The sequence below is a fragment of the Thunnus albacares genome, chromosome 11, assembly GCF_914725855.1.
Source record: "Thunnus albacares chromosome 11, fThuAlb1.1, whole genome shotgun sequence".
NCBI classification, from domain to species: Eukaryota; Metazoa; Chordata; class Actinopteri; order Scombriformes; family Scombridae; genus Thunnus; species Thunnus albacares.
Genome location: NC_058116.1, coordinates 10,541,574 through 10,569,129, shown reverse-complemented (window position 1 = coordinate 10,569,129; position 27,556 = coordinate 10,541,574). Strand labels below are relative to the sequence as shown.

General features: G+C 39.5%; 2 protein-coding genes across 2 annotated transcripts; both read left to right on the top strand.

The window, feature by feature from the left end:
* The first annotated feature begins 10,698 nt into the window (after positions 1–10,698).
* Positions 10,699–23,251, top strand: col8a1a (collagen, type VIII, alpha 1a). The gene is made up of 3 exons (XM_044364952.1): positions 10,699–10,788; positions 19,121–19,424; positions 19,763–23,251. The coding sequence occupies exons 2-3, from the start codon at positions 19,130–19,132 to the stop codon at positions 21,703–21,705; spliced, it is 2,238 nt and encodes a 745-aa protein (XP_044220887.1). The 5' UTR covers positions 10,699–10,788; positions 19,121–19,129; the 3' UTR covers positions 21,706–23,251.
* A 2,087-nt stretch (positions 23,252–25,338) lies between these two features.
* jagn1a (jagunal homolog 1a) lies at positions 25,339–27,379 on the top strand. The gene is made up of 3 exons (XM_044366026.1): positions 25,339–25,443; positions 26,213–26,312; positions 26,420–27,379. The coding sequence occupies exons 2-3, from the start codon at positions 26,224–26,226 to the stop codon at positions 26,880–26,882; spliced, it is 552 nt and encodes a 183-aa protein (XP_044221961.1). The 5' UTR covers positions 25,339–25,443; positions 26,213–26,223; the 3' UTR covers positions 26,883–27,379.
* Positions 27,380–27,556: the final 177 nt, after the last annotated feature.

Genomic DNA, 27,556 nt, shown 5'->3' with positions numbered 1-27,556 from the left:
TCTTTATGTAGTTTTCTTCTGTTTCTGTCAGTTTTCAGCCTGACTTTTTTCAGTGATTACCATGGGAGGACATGGTAAACTGCCTAAGCCAGAACTGTCTTGTCCCCCATATGCTGTATCCCAGCATGCTATCTGTTTGTCCCAGGTCAACACTGAGTCCTATGAGCATTCCTCACATACTAACACCTCACTGCAGAATACCCTACCCACAATGCCTTTCAGCAAGCACCTGTGTTTATGGCCTAATACCTTACCCTTTCACCCAGTGGGAAATACAGCTTTATTTTTTTAGTTAGGAGAAAAATAGAAGATAACAGAAAAAGGACTCAATGAGATTTCATAAGAAATTATTGTATGTTTAGGACCAACCTTGGGAGTCATATTTAACTTCGCCTTTTTATGTACACAGATTTGTGCAAGAACAAGATATTTTATAACACTATTGTTAATCATTTGTACTGATCATTCGTCCAGGAGGAGCAAAAAGTGAACAATTTGATTTGTACCGGCCTTGGCCAGTACTGCCTCCAGAAAATAGCCATATGCTTGCACTCTGAAGGCCTTCTCCTTCTCCTTCTCAGCTTGTATATTACCAAACTGACTGCCAGACATGTAAATGGAAGCATAAACAATCTTAAATAATGTTACAAATGAACTTACTGTGTGACAAAGTTTAGATTTAAGCAGTGCAGGTGGTAATAAAATGGCCTGAAAGCCTGACTCAAAGTGTTGTCTGGGAGGCTCATCTCTGCGATGGAACATCCTCAAGCCTTTAAATTCTCCTTAAACAGGAGAGAAACATATTTAGGCAAACATTTCAAGTGTGAATCACAAGTGTTGATTGATAGAACTGGTATCAATTCTCACCTCTCATCAAAATGCAAGAATTGGCAAAAAGCTACGAAAACTATTAATCACACTAAGGCAAACATAAAAAAAATGTATTTGCAAAGGCCATTTGTGTACAGTATATGTATGTATATGTGCACATGTGCATGCCTTACTGTCCTCTTCCTATGAAGTAGGGAAGTAGAAGACTGAAGAATTCGTGGCAAGCCAGAATGCAAGAAAATATTTCTGTATTGAATCTGATTTACAGAACTAAATGTACATTTTCATGTCAAATGTCAAATTAGTGAGTGAATTCTTATTTTACTCAGGAAATAATAGAAAGAATATGATCTAAGAGCTTTTTTGATACTTAAATGAGAGAAGAGGAGATAAGAGGAAAATGCTGCAGATTAGAAGAGTGATATTGCTTTTTTTTCGGCATAGGACTGCTCTGACTTTGTATAACCTTTTACCCTCCTCCACTAAAGCTGTAAATATGTTTACCTGTCGCTCTGTTGTTTCTCCCACACACCTAAACTCTGACCATTAAATCAAACATGACAGACATCTACAGACTGTCTGTCTCCCTCTAACATTTCTTGCAGTATATCATTAATATGATTCTGTCTGTTTGCCAAGGTGTGGGTGCAGGTGATATAGGAAGGAGGCAGTCGTACCATAGTGTGATGAGGGAGTACATGGGGTTCTGTACATAGTATGTGTGACTGTGAGGTGTTTTGGATTATCTAATAGGTGTGACTTTACATAAACTTGACTTTACATTACCATAAAGAGTTTCCTCAATGACAAAATCTGTTCACAGGGGTCACAAAAGAAGATACACGTTAAAGAATAGTTCAATATTTTTGGGAACTATGCTTATTTGCTTTATTTTCCCAAAGTGAGATTAGAAGAGCATCCACATCATTGGACAAATCAAGACAAATGCATGATTGCAAAGTTGGTAGTGTGAAGGTTAAATAAATACTATAGCACTATATCCTTTATGTTTGAGTTTAATTACCTTGAACATGGACTTTGGCTAATGTGAGGCATCCACTTTTCATTTCTTATGCTCTTAATGTTGGATGTAATTCCCAGTTGGAATTACAGCATGGATGTTGATGTGAACATCATTTGCAAATCAGAAACTGGTAATAATTATATTACATGAACTGGCATAAATATGGAGCTGGAGTTAGCTAGATGTGGTTAGACTGGAAACGGGAAACAGCCTGGCTCTATCCAAAGTGAAAAAATAGACCACAAGCGCTCTTATTTAGCCATTGAACCTTGTTTGTTTAACCCACACATGAATAAAAATGTGAACATCACAATTGCTTCTTTTAGGGTAGTTCAACATCAGCAGAATCCATGGCGTTTAGCCATTCATGTAGTACTTCCATGCAGCATTTCTGGCTATAGCATGGGTTGACAGGTATAGTTTGTGAGCACAGATTTTGGTTTTGGTCTCTGTATAGTCGCTCAGTCAAAGCAGTTTAGACAAAGTGATACAACATGTTAATTACTCAGCTGTAAAATTGTTGGTAGGCAATTTTTTTTCACTTTTCACCACTCTTACATCTGTCCAGTTAGCTACAGCCAGCATCCGGTTAGCTTAGCTTAGCATAAAGACTGGAAATTGGGGGAAATGGCTAACTTGACTCACTACTACTCACTGCTTAACACATTATAACTTGATTGTTTAATCTTTACAAAAACTGAAGTGTGAAAACAAGTTGCTTTGGTTATGTATCAGACTATTTCTTTACCGGGGGCAGTGACTTCCTGGAGTCTTTTCATCACCATGATGTTGCCAGGCAACCAGCAGAGACTTTAAGAAGCAACTTTGCTTGGCCAAGAAATAGTCTGACTCATAACCCCTCTTCTGTACCTCATGAATAAAGTAATCACAGAATATTTATGTAGTGGAGACCTATGTTGAACAGAGGAAGGTCCCTACCTGCCGTCTTTATGCTAAGCAAGGCTAACCACATCCTGTCTATAGTTCCATATTTGACGCACATACATGAGATTGGTATCAATCTTCTCATCTCTCTCTTGGAATGAATAATGTATGTATAATAATGTATTATGTATTTCCCAAAATGTTTAACTATTCCCATAGAATCTGCACTCCTACAGATTATAGACATGCTGCACCAATGCTGACATTCCTCGCAGACAAAGACTCATTCCATTAAAAAAGTTGATCCATTATGTTTGTTTTCGATGTTCCATCAAATGTTTTATTTAAATAAACTGGTGTTTTTTTATGGGGCCCAAGAGAGAGAGAGCCTTTTGAATCAGACTCGACCCACCAAGCCACCTTATGCCTTGTAAACCCTTTGCCCGTCTCTTTCGGTGCAGTGATGTCATCGCTGGACAGCCCTGGGTGAGAGACTGGAATGTTAGAGCCTGTTGATTGAGGCAAAGGATTGTGGGTGCTATGTGTGTGTGTGTTTTAACATGAGGAATGAAGAGACTGTGCATGTGTTTGTGCATGTGTACACTTACGTGCATGTATGGAGGTTTTGGTGCGACACTACTGTGTGGAGGCTTGTCTTCAGGCCAGCTGTGAGCGGGGGAGTGTGTGTCACTGCAAACTCACAAAGCTAAATAACCTCTACTCACTTAGAGGCACAGATACATATACGGGAGGATGAATATGTTATTGTGGTTGAACGCAGACTGTTTGGAGTCATAATGGATGATCATGGTGGGAACATGGGAGCCTCCAGTGAGGGATTCATTACACATTTAGTTCCTCTTTAGGAGAGAATTAGCCTAAATATTTGATCAAGTGGTTTGTGTTGTCCTTAACCCAAATTCTGTAGTGTGTAAAAATACTGTTCCCATGACAAATGACTGAAATTTAGAAATAAAGTAAAGGTTATGGGATTTTGACCTTATTGGAACGTCTCACTCGCTATGCCCACAGTCTGCATATGTTTCTTGAGGCGGAGGTCTATGAGAGAGGGAGGTGGTGGTACGAGTCCTGGGAGCCCCTCTGCCTGAGCAACAAGGTTGTTTTCATAAAAAACTGAATAACAAACCTCTGGCCTTGTTGGTGGTGAGAGGGGCATTTTTGAAGTGACACAGGGGGCTCTTAAAGCCAGTGATTTATTGCTGGACCTATGGTAGGGGGCAAGGAACGAGAAGTACCCACCCTGAGTGTAGCAGGTGTGGGCTGAGTAGTATGATCATCACAACTAGAAATGGAGGGGGCAGGGACTGAACTAACTTTAAGGCAACTAAATGTTATGTAGGCAATTGTGGAACATTTGTTTTACTGCTTGAATGCGCAGTATGGTGGATAATTTAAAGCGATAACAAGTGGTAGAGCAAAGACAACCATTACTCTTCAGGAATCAATATGGTGACAGTATTATCAACTGCTCTGCTGTGTGGCGTTTAGGCAATACTAACAAGCAATTGTCTTATCAAGTCTTATTTGCCTTATTTGCTTATAATGAAAAAATAATCTCAGTGCAGTGCATGTCAACCCATAAAAATTGTAAAAATGTATTTGTTTCAAAATTTTGTAGAAATAAGGGTTGGTACTTACTTTTAACAAAGACAGAGTAATCCAAATGGTGGTGCTAGCATCATGGAAAATGACGCTTCTCAATTCTTGAAAATCCTTTAAACAATTTTATTTGTGACAGAAAATGGCAGTACTGGTCTTACAACACTGGCAGATTGTTTTTTTTTTTTTTAACTTATTTTGGGAAAATAAGAATAGGACTCAATAACAGAAAGACATACAGCTATGGTTGCAGCTTGTGGGCTGTATTCAGTCGTTGCAGGGCTTTTACTCAAATGCTAATGTAAGCATGCTAACATGCTCATAATAACGTTACTAACATTGTTTACCATGTTCACATGTTAACGTGCTGACATTTAATTAACACCAAACACAAAGAACGGCTGCATGAGACTGGTGGATCAAATACTTTTAATATGTGGTCATAAACCAAAGTTTTGGACAAATTTAAATTTTGATGGCACTAAATGAAAAGTTGTTATTAGGTATTACAGTTCATCCTGAGGGGATCATGAATGTCTGAACAAAATTTTACTGCAATCCATCCAATAGCTGCCAAGACATTTCACGCAAAACCCCATATAGTGGTGCTACGGGAGAAGTCAGCGAGATTCATCCTCTGGGCAACACAAACGTCTGTACAAAATTTCATGGCAATCCATTCAACCGTTTGTTGAGATATGTCGGTCAGGATCAAGAGTTGGGCCAACAAACCTACATTCCCATCCCTAAAGCATCACTAAATATGTCCTGCTGTGGCAGTGTCCATGCAACCACAATTCGTGTGGTATAGTGATTATTATTCCTGACATAGTTTGGTGTTTCTTGCTTTACTGCTCTCCATTGTTCCTGCGGGTTAGTTCAGTGGGAACTAGGGTCAGAGAAGGAAGGTCAAGGTTCGCTGTTCTGGGCAGTGGGGTAAAAGTTCAAAATAGTAAAAGTCTAAAAAGAAAGAAGCTGATCACACACTTGTTGAAAAGCAATGTAGGTATAACCCTGATTTACTTCTTGTCCTCTGAAAGGATCCCCCGGTAACTAGATGCCCCTCGGTGACATCATGAAGAGGTAAATATTAACCCAGCGTGAGATCAGATTCTGGTATTTTTCAGTATTTGGGCAATGATGCAGCATAGGGATGCTTTTTTTTTTTTTAAGAAAACACTTGTTCCATGGCCGAACAGGTAGGTAATATACCCATATCATATCAATCCCATATTGATGACACTGATTAAGGGATCACTCATATTTTTAGGTGCTTTCTGGCAGAGCTAAATTCCACAGTGCACTGTCCCTACCGGCGAGGTGACATGGACACTTTCCGATGTTTACTCCTGTTTGCACTGCAAATTCCAAGATTGCCTCATGGTGAAGAGGGAAGAAGTAAGGAATGTGGAAGCCTTACAAACTCAGATGTCGTAAACTCATCTGAAAATGTGACAGGGCTATGGGACAGCTCTTGAAATGTTAAAACCAGATTCTTGACAGTGAGTTACTGTGGTGATGGCCTGATTGTCTCTGCTTTATGACTGTAAAATGTAAACTCTGCAAATATTTGTAAATGCATCTACATTTGCCATGCTGTACTGAAGCACAGCCAGTGAGTTGCTGGGACCCCATAGGCCTTTAGACAACATGTGCATGCATACACAATACACAAGCCTACACAATTTGAAGAGCGGAGGTCACAGAAAATAGTCTGTGAAAGTTGGTGCCTAAGAGCAAGAGACAGTGATAAATAGCAGACTGGGCACAAACTGCTCTGTAAGCTACAAATACATCTGATAAGAACACTTCATTAAGAGTAGCACATTTCCCCACACTGACATGTATACTTGTACTCTGTTCAAATACAATTCTGTCTGTCATATACTTGTTTGGACTATTAACAAGCAGTATTTATAGTACAACCAAATTAGTGTTTTTGTTCAGCCGCTAAGTGGTGCTCCACTGGAATGCAAAAACACAAATACCTAGTGTAACTCTCATCAGGGGTTCTGGACAATATCATGCATAATACGCATCATAAACTTTCTCAGGGCACAGAGGAGGTTTGCCAACTGGTGGGAAAACAAAGCCACTCTATCTTATGTGCTGTGTGCAATTCTGTGTTTGGATAAGTGTGTGTATGCACGAGGGCTAAACATGTGGGTGATCTGTATGTGCATTCGTGTGTGGATTCTAGGGTAGTTGTGCTTGCTGTGTATAAGTCCCAAGTTGGGAAGTGACTGAGCTATGTTCTTATTTTATTCTCATAGAGCAGGGAACAGCACCATGTGTCTGCCACATACTTCTAATCCTCAGGCTGCGGCCATGTGGAAGACAAACTGTACAGCTTTAACTCTCAAATATGATAATAAGCTGATTAAAACTCTCTCAGAGTCCTTCATGACTGCAGAGCAAAATGAAGAGTCTATGGCACAAAGTCCTTCAGTCTTTTCTTGTTCAGAACTTAAATATTCTCTAAAATTTCTCAAGTATGCACTACATTTTAAATCTTATAGAGCATCTTATAGGTTTTCTTCATATCCAAAATTTCATATTTTAATCACATCATCTATTTTTCAAAAAGGCCTTAAAACTTAATTTGGTGTCACAAACCTGGACAACCGCCCGTGTCTGTATCAATTCCTTGTCTCTTCACACACAAAAGTCAACAAGAATTGTCTTTATATTTGCTATTTATTTTGTAGCTGTTTGATTAGTCCCTCATACTTGTTTTATAAAGTTAATTTATGCTGTGCACTGTATGTCATATACAAAATATAAAAGTATATGTATGAAATCTGTATGAAGGCAGCCAGAATATTATGAATTGTCCTGATATAAGGACATTTAAATATTACATATATATATTTATATATTTGTTTGTAAATAGTGTAAAATGTGTAAAAGTCTTACGTCCAACTGACCAATGTAGGTCCAATATTTCTTCTACTTTTAGCTCTTGAGAAACATATCTGGCTCTTTAGCTGCTAAATGGTACACCTTGTTCACCAACTAGTTGCTTTTGTACACATCATAGTAATGAAAACAGCTGCTTGCTGCTGCTGGAAACAAGGCTGATGAGAGTGAACCAAAATAGTAAAGTTACATGAAACCAAAACAATGAGCTGAAAGACTCTAAAAAACTTGGTAAAGCTGGGAAATACTGTCAAGTCGGATAATAATTATTTATAGGTTCTCCTCTAAGAGTGACACCTTTCACATTACACATAGTAATTTTGTCCTTTGTTAATATGAAAATATTGATTCATGCAGCTTTAAGTTAACTATAAGTCGTGGACTTCATCAAGAACAAGAACAAACTGAATGCTGACATGAATCAAAGTAGGGCATGTGATAGTCTGGGAATAACAGGACTACATCTGTACGCAGGGTCTACTTTCACGTGCAGCAGTATACAGTACAACAGGTGCAAAGCGGCTGGTGAGAGGCCGTTGTTAGGCCCATTGAGGCTTCATTAATGGAACAGGAAGAGAATTGAAGCACGAGGGCAAACACACACAACTCATTACCCCCTGGCTATCGTGTACCTTTCACACCACAACTCAAAGTGTGTGACTGTGTATGTGTGAGAGCGAAAGAGTTTGTGGTGCATTTATTGCATTTATATGAGTTTTGTGTTTGAGTGGGCGGGTAGAGAACAATTACAAGCTAAGCTCCATAGAGATGAAAACTGCATTATAGTATTTGAACTGGAAGTTGTGGATTACATTACATACAGTACACTTTCTCATTCAAGTGAATTGGAAGGTGTGTCCAAACTTTTGACTGGTACTGTATATAAACATCATAGTTATGTAGCTTCAAACTGATTACCTCATTAATGAAGGACAACGACTTTAGAGCATTTTCACACAGATAATATAGAGAGACTGATGTTCCTTACTGTGTTGCATACATTCAAACAGCAACGAAATTTGTGAGACCACTGAGAACATCATCGCATCATCACAAAAGACTGTCAATCCTCATTTAACAAATCAGGCCGGGACCAGTAAGTTGACTAAACTGACACTTGGCTGTTGGAGATGGAACAGGGCATCCACCCTTTTACACCACTGTGTCACTTTGGAACCGCATGCACCCACTGCCTCTCACACACACGCACACTTTAAGCCACCCTCAGTCACGACACAGTGCTGGCCTCTGTTCTGTATCTAAAATTGTGAGAGGAAAGAGCAGGGCGATTTACGCAAAGGAAATAAAAGAGAAGACACAGTCACAGCAGAGGTACAGTACAGAGAGTCACGCTGTATGTACATAATGTATATAGTTACTGTGCGGACACGTCAGAGTTACTAAGTTGTTGTAGACAGGTGTCAAAACTGCCCTGGAAAGTGTCTGTCATCACACCCAACAAAGAACCTTAGAGAAAAAGAATATTTTTAGTCTGTGGCTGAGACTGAATGCTCCTTCTAAAGTGCTCATCAGACGGCTTTTCACCACTTTTAATGCCGACTCAATTTTTCACACTTTTGCTATGACAGGTATAAAAGCATGGATGTTATTTTTCCTTCTGCTTTTAGACGAATACAGATGCAAACTCACATTGATGGATGATCCTCACATGATTGAAAGAAAAACTCTGACAAAAACTTTCTATGAGTTATTATAAGTATACAGTATGCAGTGGGGGAAGACTCAAATTACACAACTGAAAAGAAAACACACTGTTATGAGTGAGAGTGCTGGAAATTTTACTTAAGTAAAAGTATGTAAGTATTAGAAGTAAAATACAGTACAGTACAGTATATGTACTGTATCAAATGTATCGGTACTATTTCTGAACTGTGGAAACTTCAGAGTTTGATAGCAAAGCATCATTTGTCTTTAGTTTATCTCATATTTTGAACAGTAAATACTGGTCTATGACATAACTTAAGTTTAAGCACAACAAACCATAATTTATTTCCTTAATCTTGTTGATTGCAAATTTTGAATTTTAAGTAAGTTAAGTAATGTACATCACAACTGTCACATTATTTATCACCCCTGAGCAATGGTGGAAAGTAACTAAGTACATTTACTAAAGTACTGTACTCAAGTATAGTTTTGAGGTACTTGTACTTTATTTGAGTATTTCTCTTTGATGCTACTTTATACTTCCACTCCACTACATTTCAGAGGGAAATATTGTACTTTCTACTCCACTACATTTATCTGACAGCTTTTCAGATTAAGATTTGACACAATTGATAATATAACAAGCTTTTAAAATACAGCACATTGTTAAAGATTCCAACCTGTTTCCAACATTTTTGGCTTTTGACATCTTACAAAAAGCAGTGTGTAGTCAGGGTCACATTTCAGATGTCTATGAGTTGTTAACAGCTCCACCAAATAGTGATTTTTCCCTCTAAACTTCTCACATGGTTTAATTTCAATAAATGTTCAAATGATCCAATATTTCAGCAAAAATCAAAGATTAGAGAAAAAGTCCCAAAACTGAAAACAGATTTGTGTATCAGAACTTTGTTTTGTCTTCTTTCCTCTCCCATTAATCATCTCACGACCCCTGAGATTTATCTGGTGACCCTTTGGAGGGGCCTGACCCCTGGGTTGGGAACCACTGGACTAAACTAGCTAGCTGTATATACAGTAGTTGAAACTAGCTCCACCTCCAGCAGCTAGAACAGTAACATGCTGCTCTAACACTGATGCTTCAGTATTAATAATCTAATGATGTCATATATAATAATATATCAGTCAGAGGGACCAAAGCACTACTTTTACTGCAATACTTTAACTACATTGTGCTGTTAATACTAATGTAGTTTTACTTAAGTAGGATTTTGGATGCAGGACTTTTACTTGTAATGGAGTATTTTTACACTGCTGTATTGGTACTTTTACTTAAGCAAAGGATCTGAGTACTTCTGGCACCACTGCCTCTGAGTATGCATACATACTATATTTCTGCACACGCTTGTTTGTATTATTTATTTTAGTCTGTTTGGCCTGTAAATGTTTAAGAGTTTTTTCCCCAGGTGTGTGCCAGAACAGGTGAACTTAAACAGCCAGTCCAGTGTGTCTCATACACAAGAATAATGAATTACTCTGCTATTTACTGCTTTCACAGACCTGTACATCACAACATTATAATGAGGGGAAAATTCCATCTGTATCATTGTCATCCATCTATAAATTAGCATTGGCATAACTTTTCAGGGGGTTATATTTACTCTCACTCTATACCTCCCTCCTTTTCTTTCCTCCTCTCTCTCTCTCTCCCACCCACCCACCCGAGTGGCTCCACCCTACAGCAGATATAAGCTGTGTCCACAAGGTGTGCATCTGTTATGAGCACATATCCCAGGGTTCCCTCTGTGTGGTTGTCTGTCTGCCTGCTATTCTTTCTGTGGGTCTGTCTTCAGTGATTATTTCCCCATAAACGGCCACTCACAAAGGTAAGCACTGTCCTATTCTCACTATATCCACTTGATTTTAATCTCTATTAGCAGTTTATTTGTGTGATTTTTACTGCTTATATACATAGTACAGCTGGAAGTTATCTCACAGTATGTTGTTTTATTGTCTATCAAGAATTGCTTGTGCACTCCGTTAGCTCAGTGTCCAGTGTTGTTCCACTACATACATATACATCCTTTAAAAAGTTGTGTTTGAACTGGATGAATTGTTGATCACAGACTCACTGCAACATACAAAAAAAAATTTTTTTTTAATTCAACGTGACTGTCAATATACACTCTCATGTATAATGTACATTTTAGTCCAAAATCAGTTGTTTGTTTTTTTCTGAGGGACAGAATTTAAGTGATTTAGTTTTGGGCAGCCGTGGCATCTCCTAGGCCTCATACATATGGTTTTTAGCTATGGCATCATTTCTGCACATCATCATCCTGCAGAGAAGCAGGCAGAACAGAACATCTTCCCAGCTAGAGAGTGGCGTTTTTAGGCTGCTATCTGAACGGTATCCCTAGTTAAGCTGCTTTCTCTGGGGCTCCAGAGAGCTGAAGTCTGCGCTACATCCCTCTATGAGAGAATGCCTGTGCTGAAAGCAAACACACATTCAAATGTGTGTGCATGCAGAAAGCTGAAGCCAAACTGTCAGATGTATGTGATGGGGGCAAGAGCAGCAGTTTGGTGAGAAGAGACTGCAGAGCAAACACCGTCTCTGGCTCTGAGCAGCTCTGCCTCTCTGGCCTGATTTGCTTTGTAATGCTCTTTCTCTGAAGTTGCTCGTCAATTCGGTGCCTTATCAGTCACAGCAGCAATTAAATGATTTACTTATTACAATATTAAATCTTCATGATCTGGATATAGTCAGGAGCACTACTCCTGATCAGATATTCAGGACGGGTGCACAAACTGAGCAATGGATCTGAAGTTTCAAAAGTCAAGCCTGAGGGATGACATATTTTTGTTTCAAGCTTTTTGAAGCTGAAATACAGTGTTTTGTGAGTTTTCAGAAAATCCACACAGTTCTGCCTCACAGATTGATGCCTTATACAGAGACCACAATTCTTAAGTTGTGTTAGTTTGAGTGAAAACAATGTAATGGAAATGATTTAGATTTTCATTTCGGTGCTGTGGGATTAGCTGTGGATATGTGGCTTCACCAAAGAGCTTCTAGTCACCTCAGGAAACTCATATTAAATGTTTTCTTGATTCTCATGTTATCAGTGCTTTGTTAGGATGAAGATCAGGTCTCTTTTTTTGTCTTCTTTCATTACTGATACGTAGTTTTGTCTTTGCTCGACTCTGGTGGACTGATTTGTGTGCGTGATGTTCAGGGACCTACAGTGAAATACACATCATATTGTGTGCAAATAGAATCTATTACACGAGGTTCTAAAAGCTTTTATTGTAATATTCCTCACTTTCCTTTTTCCTAATTTTCTACTGATAACAAAATCCTCCTCTGTTCATGCGCACAGTTTATTTCTCTCTCCCTCCACCTTTTGTCTACCTAGCTTTGCACTGCATCATAGTACAAAATCAATGTATTAACCAAGTGTGTGAAAAGTGCTACAGAAGACGAGACCCTCAAATATAGCTGGTCCTGTGCACAAATACATTCAACATCTTACCCTCCTGTATACATTATTCAGCAAACGTCAGGAATGCCTAGAGGACAAAAGGACAAAAGGACCCTATGAAAACCAAGAATGATGGTTGGGTAAAGCAGAGGGGAGGAGGTAAACACTTTGGTCATTTAGCTGCACAGCTGTGGCAGGGTACGTGTGTGTATATGTGTTTGTGCGTGTGTGTGTGCGGAGTAGCTGTATTCCCCTGGTTTGTTTGAACGAGGACATTTGCAGCGTGACTTGAAGAGGTGTTAATTTTACGAGGTGTGCTTTGTGATAAAAGCTGCGTTTAGGGAGCCGAGGAGCTGCAAATGTTTTTCCCTTTCACTGAGAAACCACAACGTCAGTAGAGTTACCAAGATTGAGTGCAAGGGTACTGCTGGCTTAAGTATAAATTTGTTAATGGTTTGCGGTGCAGGGGAGGAAGGCAGAGTGGTTTGCCAAACATGTTCAGTGGGATTTAAACACTAGCTTTTGGTCAGACTGCCTGTTTTTTATCCAGAGGGACAAAGTAAAATCTAATTTGGGTGAGTAAGTGAATATTTTAGGCTCTAGATGCTTTTTTTACACACACAACCATGCCGCGCAAGCAAGGTAAATACACATGCACGTGTGCTCACATAGGACCACTTTACACACCAACAGATCCACGTGATCAATACCATTTGACCTCCCGTATCTCATCAGTGTTTGACTTTTTCTGTAGTTCCTTTCCTTGGTCTGTTTGCAAGGTAGTTTAGTCTTGCCCCCTAACCTCCATGGCAGTCGGCAAGGTCACTGAGTGGCTTCAGGTCACTGAACCGGGATGTTTCCAAAGGGAGAGAAAGGGCAGCGAGGGCAAGCACACAGACGGAGACATAGAGGAGATAAATGAGAGTGAAGATGGTGCCAAACAGACGTTGCTCTGTTCACACAGAGACAAAGGGAGATGGTGAGAAGAAAGCTGTCTGTATCTGACAGAAGAGAGAGAATAGACAGATGTGTCTAGAGGAATGGGGATAGTCTGCGCAGAACTAATATTTCTATCTTATTCTAATGCTTGGGAGGAGAGATTAACAAGTGCTTTCGAGGAAGAACGTTGCACACTGACTCCTCAGTCTGTCAGCTGACCTCATTTTCATCTGTCACTGTGTGCGTAGGAGTTGGTGTATGCTTTTATGACAATATAAAACCAGGTGTGTTTCCATAAGTGAGGAATCAGCCAACTGCCACTCTCATTTATTATCTTTAACTCTTCTCTATTTCCTGTCCTAAATTGTTAGGTGCAAAGGAATTAATAACATTTACATGAATTACATTGTGCAGAGCTTCATATTTTTGACACTAGCAATATGATCGCAGCCTGCCTTCCTTTCTTACTCCAAAATAATATCTCATCCTACATTACAGAAATAAATTAAAATATTTATTTAATTTCTCCTAAATCCAAATATGACTCTTGAAACTAACCAAATGCTCCAGAGATCAGTGTTACACAGACCTGTAGTATGTTTGGAGTTATACAGTATCTCCACAATATAATAATTACACCCTTATTACTATGTTTAATGATAGCACTAATAAGCATCATATCATATGCAGAAAATAAGTCTAAGCAAACAAACTTGCCTCAATAACTTTCAGTTTTCTCTTTTAAAAAATATTTTAAATTTGAAACTTTTTTGCAGTGAATAATTTTAAAAATCATGTTTGAGGCTGCCTAATGAAAATATCTGTGTTTAGTGTTCCCTCACTATCTCCTTCCAGCATGTAATGGTAAATCAGAAGTATTAAGGAAGCCGGTGTTCATTACAACATACTGTAGTTTTGATAGCCTTATTCTTTCTTTACACATTTGTTCAGGAGGGTTGCACAGCTGCTGCGGTTTTAATGAGATTCTGGTGATCGAAGCTTATATAAACCTCAGTGGCCAACACCTCAACTTCCGCAGGGTGAAGGAAAAGTCAGCAAAAAACAACAGCTTATAGACATATGATGCCCATGAGTCCTTTCTCACGTTGCACACCTGATGGACAATTTACTGTGTTTCGTTTATGTAAAATGTCAAAAAGATGGACATCTGGAAGTAGTCGGGAAACAGAGGCACACGCACATACACACATACACACACACACACACACACACACACACACACACACACACACACATACACACACACATACACACACATATACACATACATAGTAGACTACTTTGCTTATTTTTGAGACTGTCTGGGCCAAGCAGGACATGCTGAGAGCTTAGTGGTGTATGACCAGCCACACATGATTCTGGCAGCAGATGTAGCCGCATGTCCCCCTGGGCTAATTTATTATATATTTAATTTCAGTGACAGAACTCACTCAAGGTAATGAGATGTGGCAGGTGTGAAAAGTAGTGCATTTCATTTTATAACCATATATTTCTTTTTTTTTTTTTTAGGATTTTCTTTATATACTGACTGATTTATAAGAATATAAGAATATATTACTGAATATTCTACACATATGGTAGCATCCATAACCTGAGCAAATTTGCAATTGTTGCCCCTAAATGGGCTTGGGGAAAAAAATCATATACAGTGCAATAAAAGAATACATACAATACACAAGTAATAGGACTTTTTCTATTGGACAATTTTCATCATTTTGACTTTCCCTAGGAAAAGTGTTACTAATTGATATCACAATACTAGGACCCTGAATGTGAAGCAGTTAAATGGAATTCAGCCATCATTATTTTTATTATTTACATCTGTGCTAAACTGGTAAACTCCTACTGTGACATGTCAAAATGATTTTAGAATTTTTTTTTTAAATACATGTACCATTCATTCAGAGAAAGTCATCTGATCACCCATGAATACATGCCTGATCATTTTTTAAAAACAGCTTCAACTTGGTGTTAAAATGGCCCCAGCTGTGATCTATAATTGCACAAATAAATGTCCATTGTTCTTTTTTCTACAATCTCCTCTGTATGTGTGCATGTGTGTCTCATAAGCAAACCAGTATGGAAACATGTGTGAAGTGCGTGACACACTGATGACATCTGCCTGGCATGAAAATGTAAAACACGGTTGCTGTTTCAGTTTAGTCACTGTTACAAACCACTGCTTGTCAGAAAGTCATCATGTGGAGTTAAATTGATTTTGCACCAGTGTGTGGAAAAATTAAACTGTAAATCCTACAAACGTGAGAAACTACTCACAACACGCTGCTCACGCCATGTCTGCACACAGCTGTGGCACGTTTACTCTATAAGTGACTTCATGTCTGCCATCTGTGTGGATACAGATAGAAGGAAGACACTGGTGCTTAAAAATAAATTGAACAGGTGTAACAAGCTTCTTTGCAGTCACTTTGTTGGAACTACAGCCTTCTTTTTTTGTTTTCTCTAATAACAAGTTAAGATGTGGAAATTGCTGGTTAATGTTTATGTCAGAGTCTGAAAGTGACCCTACTGTATGAATAAGTCACTTGGGAGGTAACACTTATGTTGAATAATGTGTTAGAGAAAAGCACACCAGGTAAAGACAGAAGGTGTTTCCATCACTATGTGATCACCATGACGACGTTATGGTGTTGCTATGTGACACTGAACAGACCCTCGTTGTTCGGTCCTTCTGATCTGTAGTCGCAAGTTTTTTGTCAGAATATTTCCACCCCTTTAAAAACACACACACGTACTGACACTGAGCTGGGACCTTCCTACAAGCTAGTGAAACTGTCACATTTATTTACTTAAACCTTTTTATGTATGTATACACGGTCATGTTTGGGCACACACTTACATTATGTATCATTATGTATCATGTGTTATTTCTAATGTGTTGGATATTACTGAGGACCCTGTTGTCTCTTTGCTTTTCTGAAATCACTAAGAAAGCTTATTTATAAACTATCATACCATTACATTATTATGTCATTTACATTTTCTGTTAAATAACAAGTTTTAGGCTGGCCAGAGAAAACATGGTCAACATTGCTTTTGTCATCTCATCTCAACTGTTTGGTGATTTTGTTAGGAAAGTGTATTTGTCAAAAGTGCACTGGATGCAGGCTTCCCTCAGTGCCATTATTACTAATATTTTTGTAATAATTGAAGCATACCTAATGATAAGCTATTCCCTGCTACCATGAATATGGACCAAAGCGGCAATATTTCACACACATAAATTTTGTGTTTTGATAAAGTTGTGAATAAAATAAAAATTTTAATTATCATATTACCATTGTATTGCCATTATCCCAGTAATGACAAAAATGAGATGTTGTTCATAATTAAATCAAAATTGTTCAGCTGTATGATCTGACTGTCTTGTTATAGTACTTCTTCTGTTATAATAATGAAAGTGTCTGTGTTCGGCATGCCAGTAGATAGTTGGTGAACATTTACACCTTCCTCACAAAACCTCAAAACACTCATAGGCTCTGTGACACTTTTGCTGGATTTCTGGACTCTGAGTGTTTGTTGGCAAAAGTGTGTCTGAATATTTTGCCCTGACAAATGTCTCAGGATCAATGCACCTCTTTCTTCTAACGCTCACCACCCAACTCTTAGAGGTCTTTCATTTGTTTCCTGCTTGCAGTATACATGCAAGTATATGTGTCACCCTCTGTAAAGAACTATTGATGCTCTTTGTTGGTACAGAGAAATTAATTTTAAAAATTACTATACTGATGATAAAGCATTTTAACTAATGTAAAGTGTCTTTGAGTACCCTGAAAAGCACTCTATAAATAAAATGTGTTATTATTATTAACCATCCATTTGCTAATTTATTTAGTTAGATGTTATCTGAATGTATCTTCCATAACTGAAACATCTTCAAGGCTTGTCTTGCCTCTGTATATTTCTATTATCACTCTATCTCTATTAGCTTGTATTGGCCTCCATAGCATGGAAATCTAAACTAATCCTCACACATAGAATGGGAAACGCTTGATGCTCAGTTTAGCCTGTGACACACCTCACAGTTAGAGAACAGTGTAATACTCGTCCATTCCCTCCACTTATAAATTGTCTGTAGATCTCACAGCTTCACATTGTTGATGAGGATACTGGGAAAAGTGGGCAAACATAAATTCCATCTCTCATTGGGAAAACTCAATGACATTATTCTGGGCTCTTTGGCATGTCTGACTTTTGCCACCATAGAAACTGGGTTAGCTTCCTTCAAAGGCCAGCTCTCATCAGGGGAGACAGTGGCATGGTCATGTCAAAATCACCAGTCCACTGAGAAAAGGTCAAAGATCTAAAGAGCCGGTGATGGAGTGGACAGTAAGGATATGGTTTGGGATTTGAATTAGAAAAACCTCACATGAGTTGGCTATAATAAAAATGGGAGTGATCGTGTGTTGAACCTGGGTGGAGAGTGTGGCAGGGGATGAGTAGACTGACACTGAGATGGAAATATCAGTTGTAAAGAATGACAGAATAACAGAAGTAAACCACTCAGAGGAGCAGCTGAGGGCCTTATTCAATAACTGTGGAGCCAAAGAAAACCCCTTCACCTTGCAGAAAGCTTAGGGGATAAATAATGGGTGTAAGGCATATAGTCTGAACTGCACAGCTGGACCGTAACTCTGTTTGCTCAAAAATGTACTTGTTCAGCCAGACATCTGAATGCAGGCCAAACAGAGAAAAAAGACATCAAGCAGGCATCGTCACATCAACGGGTTCTTCCTCACTGGTGTTTAGCTGAGAGGACAAGCACTGTTTTGAGGTTTGAGGGGGGAAGTGTGTTGTTTGTACTTCTGACAAGCATCTGTAGGAGGCTGATATTTCTTATTACTGCTGTGCACCTTCTAGTCTCATCATCTCACTTGACTTTTAATGATGATTTTCATTGTCTGTCTGAATACATTGCAGTAATGCAGATAAAAAGAAAAAAAAATAGCGTCAGGCCATTAATATATGTTCTTGTATATTCTCCATTCTCCTGTCATGCATTCAGGCCATGTAAATCCTATACATCATGTATGATACATTATCCGTAGACAATTACGACTAAATTATTACACCCTGTAATAATGTATACATCAGCGTAATGGCACCTTTGTGTTGTCATTTAGGTGGTAGGTAATTGTGGCAGTGGTATTTAAACAGTTGTCCCAAAAGCATCACATTTTTTCTGCTCAAAATTTGTTTTCTAAAAATTCTTGCAGGGGAAGTTTCAGCCCAACAAATTGACATCAGTAAAAATTTAATATTCTGTCTGGTATTTACTGTGGCTCCCTCTTGTGGACAACTGTACTAACTACAGTTCATCCATGCTTAGCCTGTGAGTGCTTAGTTTGTGGTACAGATGTCTACTTTAATCAAATGTAAATGGTATACACTTAAAGGACCCATTTACTCCTTTAATTTGATCTATTTTGATGCACCAATACCGAAGTTGAGCAAAGAAATAGCCCAATGATTCCTGACATCTATGACAATATTACATAGTTGACATGCTGCAAGCACACATTCTAAGTGCAACTGGAAACCAGTCCACCTTGGCATTGTGTAGTTCCAAGGTAAATGCAGCAGAGGGAGACAGAGTGTGGCCTCCTTTTGTCTGCACTTTGCAAATGAGGCCATACACTAGACTCACATTTGAAGACATTAATGATATTTCAAGAAATCTTAGATTGATACTACACCAATGTTTGATCTAAAAGGAAAAGGATCTAAATACATATTTTCTCCTCTACCTTCTGTACAGGCCTTGGCCATGCCTCCCCTCCCTGCCCCCCTCTTCCTGACACTGCTACAGCTTGTAGTTCTTACTTATGTGAGTGGTGGGGCATACTATGGACACAAGCAACACCCTCAGCCATACCAGCCCATGCAGCACCTCCAACACATGGGCGTGGCCAAAGAAGGCTTTCCCCAGCAACAGTACCATGGCAAAGAGGTGCCCTATATGCAGTATCCCCACTACAGGAAGGAGCTACCCCAGATGCCCATGCTCAAGGGCAAAGAAAATGCTCGTAAAGGTATCAGCTATAATGGTGGACAAGACAAAGGTGAGAAAGTCAACATTTTAAACAAACAGTAACCAACAAATTTCTAAAACATATACATTTAGATTTTGTTTTAGAATGTGAAATGACCTGCTGAAGCATGACAAGCACATGTTATTGCTTATATTGTTTCTTCAAGTGTCAGAAAAGAAATATTTATGGGTAAGTGTTTTTACACCCAACTGTATGTCCATTGTGTGCGTGTGTGTGTGTGTGTGTGTGTGTGTGTGTGTGTGTGTGTGTGTGTGTGTGTGTGTGTGTTTGCTCTTGTGGCAACCAAACTACCACATTTTGCTCATGTATTTTCAAATTCATCAGTTCTGGTTGCTCATTTCTCACAGGTCAGACAGTCCCCAGTGGTGCTGAGGGTATTCCTCAAGGAGGGCAAGGCCCAGCTGGGCCACCTGGACCTGAGGGACCTGCAGGACCTGCAGGACCACCTGGACCTCCAGGAAATGGACAGCCAGGACCAGCAGGGAGATCAGGACCTCCCGGTCCACCAGGAGAGCCTGGAGTAGGTAAACCGGGTTTGCCAGGACTACCAGGCAAACCAGGGGGAAATGGTGAGGTTGGACCACAAGGAGAAATGGGCCCAAGGGGTGAAGAAGGGCCAGCTGGACAGCCAGGGCCTCAGGGTCCACCAGGACCACCTGGGCTACCAGGAATAGGTAAACCAGGTGTACAAGGATTGCCAGGCCAACCAGGACCCAAAGGAGAGCCAGGTCACAAAGGTCTGCCAGGACTACCAGGATTACCGGGACCCAAAGGAGACAAAGGAATGGGCCAGCCGGGACAACCTGGTCACAAAGGGCTTCCAGGGCCCCCAGGACCTGCTGGCCCAAGAGGGCTGCCTGGTTTTGGAAAACCTGGGTTGAATGGGATGCCAGGCCCACAAGGACCACCAGGAGAGAAAGGTCATCCTGGAGAAAAGGGACCAGCTGGGCTACCTGGTGAAGGAGGAGAGCCTGGCCCACCAGGTCTACCTGGCCAAGGAAAACCAGGTCAAAATGGCCTGCCAGGACAGCCTGGATTACCAGGTGGGAAAGGTCATCCAGGACCACCAGGCTTGCCAGGAAAGCCAGGACTGCCTGGATTTGGTAAACCAGGACTCCCAGGACCAAAAGGTGATAAAGGTATGGGTGGGCCACCTGGACCTCCAGGACTGAAAGGAGATAAGGGCCATGGAGGACTACCTGGTATGCTTGGACCCCCTGGACCAAATGGTCCTCCAGGTCCTCCAGGCCCTATGGGACCACCAGGAGGTTTAGGTGCACCTGGTCCAAAAGGGGACTGTGGAGAGGGAGGACCTAAAGGGCTTGATGGAGCCCAGGGTGAAAGTGGTCCCCCTGGGATACCTGGTAAGGATGGTCTGCCTGGGGAACGTGGAGAGCCAGGTCCAAGAGGTCCACCAGGACCAAGTGGTCCGAAAGGAGACGGTGGGCATAAAGGTCTACCTGGTCCCCCTGGTCCTCCTGGAATTCCTGGGCCGAAAGGACTCAGTGGATTACCTGGTGAAGTGGGACCCCAGGGTCCTAAAGGAATCCCTGGAATGGATGGTGCAGCAGGACCAATTGGGCCTCCTGGTCTTCCTGGGCCAAAAGGAGATAGCGGCCAACCTGGTCCACCAGGCATCACAGGAGAGGGGAGTCCAGGTCTTCCTGGTCCCATAGGACCCCAAGGGAAAGAAGGTCCATCAGGACCCACTGGACAACGTGGTCAGCCTGGCCCTCCTGGACCACCAGGCCCACCTGGATTACCTGGTCTGTCTCCTGACATGGCTGGAGTGCTCTCTGAGATGGGCCCTGGACTAGATGGTGTTAAAGCTGGTGGTTATGGTAAGAAGAAGTATGGAGGCACTGGGGCAGAAGTCATGGGTGCTAGTGGGTTGGAAATGCCGGCATTCACAGCTATAGCAACAACCCCCTTTCCACCTGTGGACACTCCAGTAGTATTTGACAAGCTCTTGTACAATGGTCGCCAAAACTACAACCCCCAAACAGGAATTTTCACTTGTGACATGCCTGGCATTTATTACTTTGCCTACCACATTCATTGCAAAGGAGGTAATGTGTGGGTGGCTTTGATGAGGAACAATGAGCCAGTGATGTATACATACGATGAATACAAAAAGAGTTTCCTAGATCAAGCATCAGGGAGCGCAGTATTACCTTTACAACCTGGGGACACTGTGTATATTCAGCTGCCCTCAGATCAGGCCGCAGGACTTTATGCTGGGCAGTATGTGCACTCCTCCTTTTCTGGGTATTTGTTATATCCGATGTAAGTCCGGCTTTAGTCTGAGCGGAGCACAAATGGGAGCACGATTTTCTGTGATATAAAACATGGTTATTGTCTTTTCATTTTAAAGTCAACAATCTGTTAATCTTGTCAGTAAAGATGAGAGGCCAGGATAAAATATCTCAAGGGAAATCTGAAGTGTGATGTTCTGTATATACAGCAGCTTTAATACTGTAGAGCCATATAGCCCTGTGCAATTTGTTACAGCTCTGAAGATGTAAAAGAATGTGTGAAAAGGCATTCAAAGAACACCTCAAATATTACTTACTTTCATTAGTCAAAAAACATAAGAGTGCAATTTGTAATTACAGTATGTATCAACACATGAAGGGAAAATGAGAGAAAACAGTATAATTCCAGTTACACTATTGCAACAGTGTCCCTGCTCCTCATTTCAAAACTGGCAGCTACCCCATGTGGCAAATAATGTGAAATACAACAGAAAACATGAAGACATATTCACTTTGGTAGGAAATTTATATTTTTTCATGCATACCTTTGTGTAAATACAGTTTTTGTATTGATTGATAATGGCAAGAATGTAAAATAGGAATGACGGTTCATTGAAGGTTGGTATTGTTGTAGTTCGTAGGTGTTTTAGAAGAAAGAATTTTCCGGTTGTGTAGCCTTAATTTTTATACAATCTTGGTTGAATGGATTATTTCTGATTCTCATGAATTCCTAGTGGATTACCTAAATTAGAAATAAATAAGTATTTATCTTTTTACCAGTATTGTGTCAATTATATCACACATGAACAATATTCCAAATGAACAATGTCTAAACTATTATAAGAATTTCAATTAAATGTTATACACTTTCAGTATTGTACCATAAAACTCATAAGGCTGCATTTGTTTTAGCTTCCTCAATAAATGTAGCAGTTTTTCAGGGAAAGTTAGGTAGGGATGAATCAATTTTTTAAATCCAGTGTGGGCACAACTTCAATTACATCTACAAAATGGAAGGATATGAAAGTAAATTTGAAAGTGTGTGATGGCACTACATGTACCAGTTATTGGTGTTTCACTGTTAATGGACATAGGATGGTGTACATTTGGGCAGTGACTACATAAAATTACAATTAAAAGATTAAAATTAGATAATGACACACATGAAATATTACCTTAGCAAATGTGTTGCTGACTGACAATTTCTCCCATGAGTAAGCTTCAAAGAGTAAGAATGTTACGTTAATTTTGTCTTAATGCTTGCTTAGGCCTGCTCTCAATAGCTATGATGCTGCAGGGGATTTTAACACATGTAGTGGGAACAATGGGCAAATCAGCTGTACAGGTTTATGGGTGTAATAGTGCTGTAAAGAAACTTGTTTATTTAAAATCACAGAGGTCAAACAACCACATCATTTGGCCCAGAATTGTGAAAACCACTCTTTACACTACATTAAACACTACACCACAGTATATGAAAAACCGTACAGCATTTCTCTGTGACTAAATAAACTGTACTATACAAATATAACTCACACGTGGTAAATGTCAGAAAGCACAGACCCTGCCTGTGAATATGTACAGATGAACAGTTCTACTACAATATAATACTCAACAGGTACTATGCAGTGTTCAAGTCCATCCTGCTGTTGGAAGAAAAGTCAAACAAATCTCTAAAGATTCGATCCAATAACTTTGCATTTGACTTTTATTTCAAAACACATCAAAACCATTTCAGAGGTAAATTGTTACCTGATGTATTCTTACTTACTGTATGCTGATTATATTCTGTTACTGTTTTGTAAGCCAAGATTTTGAATTAGAATCATATGTTACATTTTTACTTGTAATGGCAGTTTCACAGTAACCTGGGTTTGTTCATTAGGATGTCTCGCTGGCAGATTTGCGGAATTAATTTGCGGAATATAAACTAAATTTGCCTTTAAAATGGATCAAAAACAATGGAGTCTAAGTGAGTACTTAGTGAATATTGCAGCAATTCATACAACAATTATGTCAATAATTTATTATTTTGACTGTATGAAAAGACTTTTTCAAGCATGAAAACTTTAAAGGAAAATACATATTTATCCTTTTAACCATGGTGCTAATATTGTCAGTGTAACCAAAGAACTTATGTCTTTATGTTTCACATGTTATTGTTGTCTATGTTGTTTTTTTCTAAATAAAATTTCTTAATTAAAAAACTGCCATTGACATTTTGTATTTCTAAGCTCACAGAAAGCAAATTAAACCCATTCAACTGATGCTGGTACAGTAACAGAAAACTACTTGATTAAATCACTGCAGGAGCTCATCCAAGTGTACTGAAAAATGTTGACAGGATTGTCAGGTCATACTTGATCTCGTTCATACTTCCAGTGAAGTGTGATATCATCATGTAAAAGTTTCTTGGTTGGTTGATGACATTTCAGTCTGTTGGAGAGTTGGATGCCAGCAACAATGATAAGGTAATGATAAGGTATGATAAGATAATGTAACATCCAAGACACTGCTTAGTCATTTTTGCTGTAGTTACACCACGTGTAAAGATATCCATTCCAGCTTTAAATTGTTCCCCTCATGATGACTGCATTAACTGGTAGGCAAGAACAACAACTTTGACTGCACATCTCAGCCTTCCCTTCATCAGCTCATGCTGTACAATTTATGTCAGTGAAATTATCTCCCACAAGCAAGGCTGTATTACCAACCAGACAAAGTGGGCAAATGTCCCTGAACCGCAAAGAGCTCCAGGCTTCATACTGTACCTCTATGGCAAAGGGTTTGTGCTAATTTAGCTGAACGTTTGGTTTGTGAATATACAGCACAAACCACAACATCTGACATGGTTAAGGCTTTAAGGTGGGGACTTCATTATCTCAGTTTTGTTTTGTACACACTAAAAATCACTTCTTGTACTCAGTTTGGATCAATATAGCACCAACACAACATTGGTTTAACTTCCCCCAGTAGTGATGTGATATTTTGACCCAGTGTTACACACAACAAACTGTAGCTAAAAACTGCCACAGATTTATTGTTTCTTGTACAAAATGATGTTTATATGACAATCAAAAGACACGCAAGTTATTAACAGTGAATAACAAACTGTGACATGCATGTTTAAAAAGAGCAGAGTAGTTATAAAGCTTTAGTAACACAACAGTAAAATAAAAAGTAACATTTATACTGGGTCAAAACAACACCTTATCTTGAGTGGCTGTCTGGGTGACATTTACCCAGTGTTGTGTTAATGCTGTAGTGATCCAAACTGGGTAAAATTTAACCCACTGATTTTTAATGTGTATATTCCTACAGTTTCCTAGTGTGTTAAATAAAATTATCCAGCAAATCAGAGGCTGTGTAATATTCTTGCAGAGAAAAAAAGCAATTGAAAAACTGTATATACTTCTGAGTGGCAGATAATAGTGGGTTAATAAGGGCTCAGCAGCAAATTTTGGCTCTGGGGTCACACAACAATTAATCCGTCCATTCAATAAATCAAGACAACAAAGTTTAAATCATTAAATGGCTTCTAGGGAACATTAAGCAGTCCTTTCAGTCTGAAGTTCTCGTTTTACATCATAACTGTGACTGGGCGTCAGGATCTCTGCTGTGTGCTGTGAGGAGAGGTGCTGATGCTGCGGTGGGAGGTCTTTAAAACAGAAATCATGCGCATGCGCACAGCTCTTTGCAACATTCATTCATCTCATCTTTTGTTAAAGCAATTTCAAACAACGAGCTTGACAAGAAACACGGAAATACGCATTGTAAGTAAGCATTGTTAGCGAGCTAAATGTAAATCTGGAGATGTAACATTCTACTGTTAATGATGATAATGAAACGGCGTTAACCTACTTTATAGGCTCGTACGTATGTGTCAAAAGGTAATGCTGAATTAGGTTAGCTAGCAGCAGCAGCAGCAGCTAATTAACGCTAGGCTGCTATACAGCCCAACTAATCTGTATTAAATTAGTCCTTTTCAAATCCAGTAGCTGTTATCACTTTTATATAAAAAAGTAGACATAATGGCTGATATCGTGTCAGGTTTTATTTGCTTGACTTTCTTTTCTCTTCCAATAGCATCATTTGATAGCAGTCAAATTGAGAGATGAGCAGGTTAAAATATCAGCTGCTGTGTGTCTAGAACTGAAACAAATATTGGATTAATCTATCAGTCGACTGACAGATAATTGATTGGCAGCAGTTTTGGTAATCAAATGCTAAAAATGCCAAATATTACATAGGCCTAGTTCCAGCTAGTAAGGATTTGCCTATTTCTTTTGTCTTATGTGATAGTTAATTAAGCATCTTTCAATATCTGTAATATTTTTGGATTTTTCATTTGTCCGTCAAACAAGCAATTTGTAGACATCATGGTAGTTCTCAGGAAATTATAATGACCATTATTTTGTACTATTTGACATTTTACAGAACAAATGATTACTTGATTATTTGATTATTAAAATAAATGTTAGTTGCAGTCCTAGTTGTGTTAAGCTTTTCTGCTGGAATACAATTTGTTTTGTGCACCAATAGGTTTTCTCAACATGACATCACGCGTTGGCCCCAGAGCTGTTGGCACCAATGGAAGTGACTTTAAACACAGAGAGAAGGTGGCCCCACATTACCAGATGAGGCAAGTAACTCTATGTTTGATATCAAACTTTTGATATGAATGTTATCTATGAATAGCTACAATGTCTTCAAGAATCTCTGACTCTCTGTCTGCTATTTGTTTTGCAGTGCTTCCTTGAAGTCAGAGGTGCGCAAGTTAAACATAGTCCATCTTCTGATCTGGCTCCTGGTGGCTGCACAAGTGACTGTCAGCCACTTAAACCTGGTGTCACATGACACAGTGTCCATGCCGTACCAGTGGGAGTACCCCTACCTGCTCAGCATCCTCCCTCTGCTCTGTAGCAGCCTGTCACTTCCAAAGAACAATATCAGCTACCTGGTCATATCCATGATCAGTGCAGGGCTGTTCTCTGTGGCACCTCTTATTTATGGTGGAATGGAGATGTTTCCTGTAGCACAGCAGCTCTACCGCCATGGGAAGGCATACCGTTTCATTTTTGGCTTCTCTGCAGTGACTGTTATGTACCTAGTCATGGTGGTTGCTGTACAAGTGCACGCATGGCAGTTATATTACATGAAAAAGCTTTTAGACTCGTGGTTCAACGCCACTCAGGAGAAGAAGAAGAAATAATGGCGGAAAGAAAGCTGTGACTGGGCAAAACTGTGTTTTTATCTTAATTTATACATGATTAATGAGTCTTATTTGTGTTTAGTTATTCAGTCACCATTCATCATGGAAAATCATACCTTAGCAACTAGTGCTCTCTGTAAAATAGAGGAAGATTTCAAATGCATCCAGGAATCTGGAGTTGTTGTTTTTACACATGTAAAACTGATGATAAATGTCTAGCTCACACAATCAGGAGTGGCATTAAAGCATCATCAATAAACACAGCATTCAACCACCTCACACCCTGTTCAACACAGAGTCTGGACTTCTGCTTTTTTCCTCACAGAGAAAGAGGTCATTTAGGACCAGGACATTGTTGTCATCTCTCTAAAAATGTCGCCATGATTGAACCGATGTAGAGGTGTTCATACTTATGGAACAGTGACAGCATGAACTGTTCCAATACATATATTTTGCTTAATGTATTTATTAAAGGATGCAGGTTTGCCTCTGCTGCAGATATGCTGATGTAGTGTCCTTCATTGTTAAGTCTACCTTGGACATTATTTTTTTCAAAATGCACCTAAGCCAGTGGTTCCCAACCTGGGGGCCATTGGATTAATCAAAGGGGTTGCAAGATGATAGGACAGAATAGTGCAACAGAAAAAAACAGAGTTATGACACAGAATTTTCTC

Bases quoted from the DNA above. Each gene is read 5' to 3' on its own strand.
- col8a1a (XM_044364952.1), top strand. From the start codon at position 19,130: ATGCCTCCCCTCCCTGCCCCCCTCTTCCTGACACTGCTACAGCTTGTA. The intron at 19,425-19,762 runs GTGAGAAAGTCA...CATTTCTCACAG, and splicing joins TAATGGTGGACAAGACAAAG to GTCAGACAGTCCCCAGTGGT.
- jagn1a (XM_044366026.1), top strand. From the start codon at position 26,224: ATGACATCACGCGTTGGCCCCAGAGCTGTTGGCACCAATGGAAGTGAC. The intron at 26,313-26,419 runs GCAAGTAACTCT...TTTGTTTTGCAG, and splicing joins GCCCCACATTACCAGATGAG to TGCTTCCTTGAAGTCAGAGG.